This window comes from Arachis hypogaea, chromosome 20 (assembly GCF_003086295.3).
Source record: "Arachis hypogaea cultivar Tifrunner chromosome 20, arahy.Tifrunner.gnm2.J5K5, whole genome shotgun sequence".
Classification (NCBI taxonomy): domain Eukaryota; kingdom Viridiplantae; phylum Streptophyta; class Magnoliopsida; order Fabales; family Fabaceae; genus Arachis; species Arachis hypogaea.
The window spans coordinates 27,180,938-27,188,259 of NC_092055.1; the positions used below are offsets into that span (position 1 = coordinate 27,180,938).

The 7,322-nt window shown below is 35.1% G+C and overlaps 1 protein-coding gene across 1 annotated transcript; it reads right to left on the reverse strand.

The window, feature by feature from the left end:
- Positions 1-3,338: 3,338 nt before the first annotated feature.
- Positions 3,339-5,114, reverse strand: LOC114926084 (uncharacterized). Its single transcript, XM_029296473.2, has 3 exons — positions 4,977-5,114; positions 4,745-4,831; positions 3,339-4,630 (listed from the first exon to the last, which is right to left on the reverse strand). The coding sequence occupies exons 2-3, from the start codon at positions 4,805-4,807 to the stop codon at positions 4,136-4,138; spliced, it is 558 nt and encodes a 185-aa protein (XP_029152306.1). The 5' UTR covers positions 4,808-4,831; positions 4,977-5,114; the 3' UTR covers positions 3,339-4,135.
- Between the last annotated feature and the right edge of the window lie 2,208 nt (positions 5,115-7,322).

Below are 7,322 nucleotides of genomic sequence, written 5' to 3' on the forward strand. Positions count from 1 at the left end.
CTGGTCTGCTAATAAAACCAACACATAAAGAAATAAAACTAAAAAGCTACATTATGTTAGCTAGCTCACCAGCTGATCCATTGCCACAAACTCCAAAGTTTGTCTTACGTATTTCTGCTCGTCAGGAGACAATGACCAGATTTTCAATACCCTTAGCTTGATCCTATAGATCAAATTGTCATTAGATGCATCAACATCCTTCAGGTAGTTGTAGGTGCTTTCCATTTCAAAACAATATATGGTTATAGTTGTAACAAATTCTAGTTTAGGTGTCAAGTAAGAGATGTTGGACTACCTGGTCTTGGTGATGTATTTATAACCACTTGTGGCGCTTGGATATGAAGGGGGTGAATGAGGTTGTTATCATAAGGTCGAGACAACACTGGAAACTCCAACTGCCCAAAAAGTGGTTGATGCACTTCAGAGAGCTATTCTGAATGTACACACGTAGTAGCATGATGTGATAATTTCATAACTTAACTGTTGGTTATTGATTAACATGAGTTAATTTTAATCAAGCATAACATTTTCAATAAAAGAAAAAATGAGCGCGATATACAAAATATATGAGCAATAAGCAAATGAAAATTAAATTAAATGAGATTAGAACAAAAGGAACGCATTTCTTGTAATAATTACCCAGTATTATTGAAGATTAAATATATTATGAATAAAGATTAAATATATATAACATAAATAGAAAAAAAATATAAAAATAAAAAGACTTATAACAACTACAAATAAACACATAAATATAAGAATGTAAACTTGTAGAATGGATCATGAAAAAAGATGGGGTTATCACAAATGGCAGGCATAAGTTGTGAAAAAAGGTTACGCTTATCTCTACCTTTAATAACAATAAAATGACGAAGCCGTTGATAAACTACTATTTCATGGTTTATATTGTGTTTTATTTGTGTGGTTTTATCACGATCTTTGCCCACTTATTCATTAAATAAGCATGCATTTATATTTCCTTCCTAAAGATGTCTTATGGTAGAAAAATTGCTTCCTAGAGACTTTTAATTATGTATTTTATTTCTCCCTTATTCCATTCGATGTCGTGATCTGTGTGTTAAGTGTTTCAGGCTTTATAGGGCATGAATGAGTTGGAGATTGGAAGGGAAGCCTGCAAAAATGGAAGGAACACAAGAAATTGAGGAGATGACCAGCGAGAAGCAACGCGGCCGCATGGATGACGCGACCGCGCAGAAGAGAGCAATTTGCAGCGACGCGGCCGCATGGACAACGCGTCCGCGTGGCAAAGCAGAAACGCAAATGACGCATCCGCATGAGCGACGCGATCGCGTGACGTGCGCGATCTGCATAATCTGTAGAATTCGCTGGGGACGATTTTGGACCCTATTTTGACCCAGTTTTCGGCCCAGAACAGCAGACTAGAGCCAGAGAACATGCAGAAACAAAAGACGACATTCATTCCGCATAGTTTTAGTTTTTAGATCTAGTTTTACTCCTCCTCTAGGTTTTCTCTCTACACATTCATAGTTTTTAGGATAGGTTATTTTCATTGTTTTTGCATTGGGATATTGAGAAGAGTTATTTGCCTCATCAAGACTTCGACATTCTAGTTCATTCTCTTCACTTGTCTCTTACTCTTCCATATTCTTTAATTTTATTTGATTTTACGATTGGATTATTTTAGCTTTTATTAATATAAGAATTACTTTTGCTTTTAATTAATCTTTTCATCATTACTTATCATGTCTTTCTTTAATTCCTACGTTGATGTTATGAATTTTACATTTACAATGAGTGAGTAGTTCCCTAACTTGATGGAGAGTTGATTGAAAGGAACCCTTGAGCGGAATGTTCAAGAGAAAGGTTGTAATTGAGTTTATTGTTGGCTTGCTCTCTAGTTCCTAACACCAATCCTCCTAAGAGTGGATTAGAAATTTTGGATAGAACAGCATTCCAACTTGTTTGACCTCCCTTTACTTAGTAAAGGATAACTAAACGTAATAATTCTCAATTGTCAATTGATCTTGAGAGTATTCCATCAAGAATAGGGCTTCCATGTAATCAACTCCCAGTCAAGGTTTTTATTTAAATTTATATAAATTCTCCAATTTAATTTTCTGCCACTCAGTCAAACATTTTTGAAAACATTCTGATTAATAAAATAGCACCCTTTCCTGCAACTCGTTGGGAGACGACCTGGGACTCATACTCCCAGTATTTTAATTTTATTTTCTGTGACACCCTTCTAAATTGATAAGGCGGATTTTTGGCGAGTTAAGAACTATATTTGCAATGTATATATTCTAACAATTTTTAATTCGCTAATTTCTGCCCGCATCAGCCGTGTTTACTGACAGTGAGGGAGGAAGTAAGGCGCCGGCGAGGTGAATACTCCACAACATAATTGAGAGAAATGTAGAGAAAAGATCGTGTTGGGATACAAAGCGCTGGAAGACGGTGACGCTGTGCACAGAGTTTGCGACGACAAGAAGATGATGACCAACCAAGAGCCCCTCGTGATGGCAAGAGGAGTTCTTCGATCAAGTGGTTCACGACGAGGAGAAAAACGTCAATGGGAGAGACGTTTGGTTCGGCACGATACATTGCAGCTGTCATGTTGCCGACGGTGACAGTACCATCGACCGAGGAGATAACTACGGCGATGGTGGGGGCTGGTAGTTTTGATGATGACAGGGGTTTGGCAATGAGGTTTTGCATTAAATTTGATTTGGGGAGTGGGTTAGGGTTAGAGGATGGTGGATCTTTTTTTTCATTAAACAAATTAAAAAAAGGGGAAATTCTTTAAGGAAGACCGGTCGGTTCAACTCATATTATGGTCTTTGGCAGGCTCGATCAAGAAGTCACCAAGGGTATCTCACACCCTTTTCATTTCAACCCACTCAATATAATGATTGGCACTTATTTAATCGCTTGAACCGATTGAACCGGTTAGTATAAAAAAACATGTACTTACGTTAATTGTGAATATTTGTTAAAACATTCGCTTTCTTCAAAACCATCAGTTTATGTTAATATTGAATCCCTAAGGAAATACTGGCTGTTTTAGAATGGCTTTTTTAGGAGGTCAAAAAGCTAGGAACATTAAACTTTGAGTACGTCTTCTTCAGATGAACGTGGGACTTATAAGAATACTTAATTCTCCATTAGCACATGTGGCTATATACTTAATCGTACATGGTATGCATGAAATATGTTATAAAATAATGCATGCCAAGTTGCAATCCATGAAGGTTGGCAACCATTCTTTCAAGCACTAAAAAGCCAACTTCATTAATATTATATTTGGGATCAGTACAACTAATTCCATAACATATAACGCTAACATATAACGGTAACAAAATACATTAAAAGTCAGACCCATTGCTAAGTCATCAGACATAATTAAGTGATTTGGTCTTTACAGACGTAATATAGTGACAAAGATGGTGGTTTCATCATTAGTGGGCACTGAAAATCTGACAACACTTCCACACTTTAGTCCATGGTCAATAGAAAATCTTCTCCATCCCCTTATAAGGAAGGCTTCTGATGACCTCAGACTCCGCCAACGAAGCTTCATTACTATAGGTGGGTTGCAGAGCTCCCTAACACGAAAAAAAATAAAGTCTCGAAGGAAATGCTTGCGACGAAAAAGCAGAAGGAAGAAGCTGCCAAATGAATTTATCAGGTTGTTGAACCGTTCAGTGCAGCTAAATAGTTTTTAATAAAGTTAAACATGTCCAACATGGTATATAAATTTGAAAAAACATACCATAGAGTAGTGAGTTGACTGATACTTGGATATCATCCTAACCACAGAATAATACTCTAGTCGTAGAGGAAAGTGTAGTGGCAGGACGACGTGGCTATTATGAGGTGGTGGTGGTGGTGTAGGGTTGCGGCTATTGGGAGACACTGTATTATGATTGGTAACAACACCATGGCTAGTATTTGAATGGTGAATAGTCTTCTCTAGCGGGGCAAATATGTTACCAGTTGGTGGAAATGTTACTAGGCGAGGAAGGAACACCAGAAAAAGATAGTAACTGTGGTATTGGAATAAATTGTTCCTGTTCGACATGCTTGTTAGGGGAGGAAATGAATCTACCTGAATAAGGTTCAAGACCGGCATAAACGGTGGGATCAACGCAAGTTAATGTGTCGACAACTCATTGTGGAAGACTATGTGCTGGTTAATTGTGTCAGCCGAATTTGGATTAAAGGGAGTAGAATTATCTTGTTGATGCAAGATTTCAGGAATTGCTACAAATTCAACTGGATCAACGACGGGACTTTCATCACATATATCATCAGATATGTCTATTACTTCGTCAATAAGAACGGATGGCTTGACCTCAACAGTAAGCTTCAGTGGTGGGGAACACAGCTCTTTAGAGCGCATGTAATGGTCCTTGACATTAACGACTAGGAACTTGTCTCGACTAACATAACATACACTCAACCAAACTCCTTCTTTTAGGCCATAAAGCACAGTAAGATTATTATAGCCATGAGCAACTATACCCGTTCGGTGACACTTGTCGATAACCACATCAACCTCATTACCAGCAAAATCACAAAATGTCATGGAGTTTGGGATGACATCTTTGAATCTCCGAAAGAATGTGTATGGAAGTTCACCCATCCCCTTCAAGACAAAAACCATCATAAGTCAAATGTATAGTAGACTATCATGTGACATAAAGAGAGAATATCAGACATTGCTAGAAAAAATAGCATATGGATTGGATAAAATGCTTACCAAATCTGGGTTTATCTCCATGTAAAAGTATTGCCCTTGATAGTAAGAGTTCAAGCTATCCATTTGACATGAACAACAATATATGGCCTGATGACAAAACAAAGTTGATGTTAAATGATGGTAGGCAGTAACAATTCCAATGAATTTGATCACAACATATATACGATGGTCATGAAACTTCAAAATATATGAGGACTGTAATTAAAAAAATAAGACCTAGGGCACGACTTACTTAAGGGAGAGAACTTGAAGAACGACAGTGGGTTACTACGTTAGAAGGAAGCAAATGTTTAAAATGGTGGCCTGGAAATGGAGGGTTGGAAACATAGTTGGATGTGAGGGTATATGCACACAGCTGAGCTTATCTTATAGCTACCTCTGATCATAATTACGGTACAGACACACTTTTAATATAATGAAATAGTTATAGTTGTTGTCATAAGATAAATATCATCACAATTACATTAAATTAAATAATGCATTTATATAAGTTTCAATAAAATTATGTGGCCAATATAGTTTTAACAAAGAATGCATATATATATATATATATACTCAGTATGTGGAACAATCAATTAATGAGGTTGCCATCCAGTGCAATGTTAATCTCTGTGCTATTTATAATAATTAGATTCTAATATGATTTCAATATTGAAAAGACAACACCAATACTGCGATGATGATGTCAGAGGATTTGTTGGTCCCGATACAAACCGACTCATAAAGTAAATACATTTAATCTGGCTTGAAGACTCAGATAATAACCTACTCAATATATGACAGACTGGCGAGAATAGTATGCCTTTATGTAGTTGTACATCGTTTATATATAGATATATATGATGATGTATGATATGATATGATATGATCATATGATACAGGAATACATGATATGATATATGTTATGATATACCATCAATCAATTGTTAATGAGTGATATGATAAAACACGTGTTGATTGAAAGAATAGAAGACCTGGGTGGATGCCACGTAGTAGAGTCCACTACCGAAGAAACCTTGTTTTCAAGGATTGTTATAGGATTAGCCAACTTTAACGTTTTAAATTTATAATTTAGAATTTAGGATTTAGAGTTAAAAGTTTATGATTTAAGATTTATAATTTAAAATAAACAAAATAATATTAAAAAATTTACTGATATTGAAAAATAATTCTATGAAAAAGATGTATTTGTGTGAAGAGAATGAAAAATAATGTATATAATCTATCTTAAAAAATTAATAAAAATAAAATAACATGTTTTTAAAAAAAATATTTAATTATCTATAAAAATAAATGTTTATCTCTTCATCATAACATGCACCTGTATTTACCTAACATTACTCTGACAATAATGCTACAAAACAAGCACGTTAGGTCATTAAGTCTCTCTTTAACAATGATCGATTTATTAGGAAGGGCTATGTGAAGTTAAACTAATGTTTCACATAATTTATTCCTTGTTAAAGAAATGGTACAAAATTTACTACTAATTATTAGTTATTACATTGTTTCAGCTTTAAATTTTATCACAGGAATTATAATCGATACACACTCCAAAATTGTTGTGGAAAATGATGAATCAAACACTATCTGAATTTTGAAGAGTTTATATAATATATAGTTATTGTAGAGTGGTGATTATGAGTTTATAACACTTGCTGCAATTTCTTCCTTGTTTACAATGGTGATAATTTGAGATGTTAGCTACTTCTTACTTAAATATAGTGTAATAGAAATAATTAATGAAGATATATACATAGAATTACTCTCTAAGTTTGATTCGGTTAAAATCTTAGCCACATAGTGATTGGATTGATCCCTAAATGGTATGTGGAAGAAAGCAAATTACATCTTTTCCATTGCTTTATAAAGTAGGTCCTTCTATAGTCCTACCAAGTACCAATAGATACTTGATTGGCTGTAGGTGCATAATGTCTGGTAAATTTTGAGAATGTTAATTTTGATATTGATTTTATAGAATTTAAAAAGAATCTAAAAATTTTTAGATTGTTCTATAAAATTTGGAAGATCCTAAAATATTCTGGAAGATTATAAAACACTTTAAAAAATATGTGAATATATATAAGATCAGCTATGCTAGATGCACATCATTTTTAGTCACTATTTTTAACCATATCTGTATATGTATACAATAAAAAATTCAAAAATTAAAAATCAAAACCCCACTCTCAGCCTCACTCTCACTCTTTACACGTGCTGAAACCACCCTTCCTTTTTCTCCTTCCATCACTCTCACTCTTCGATGCGACTCCATCCTTATTCTCACTTTCAAGCGCAATTTTCCTTTCCTCTCTATCCAACGGCAAGATTTTCCTTCCCTCTCTCTCCAGCAGCACGATTCTCCTTCGCTCTCTTTCAGGCGCGGTTGCAGTTCTCCTTCCTCTGTCTCAAGCGCGGTGTTCTCTGTCTCAAGCGCAGTGCCCTCTGTCTTAGGCGCGAACTTCTTTAACTGCATTTTTCTTGTTTGATTCTGCAAGGTAAGTTTCTATTCTTTATACTTTTATCATCTTCTTCGACGGCATTTTTCTTGTTCGTTTTGAGCTTCTATCAGTTTCTT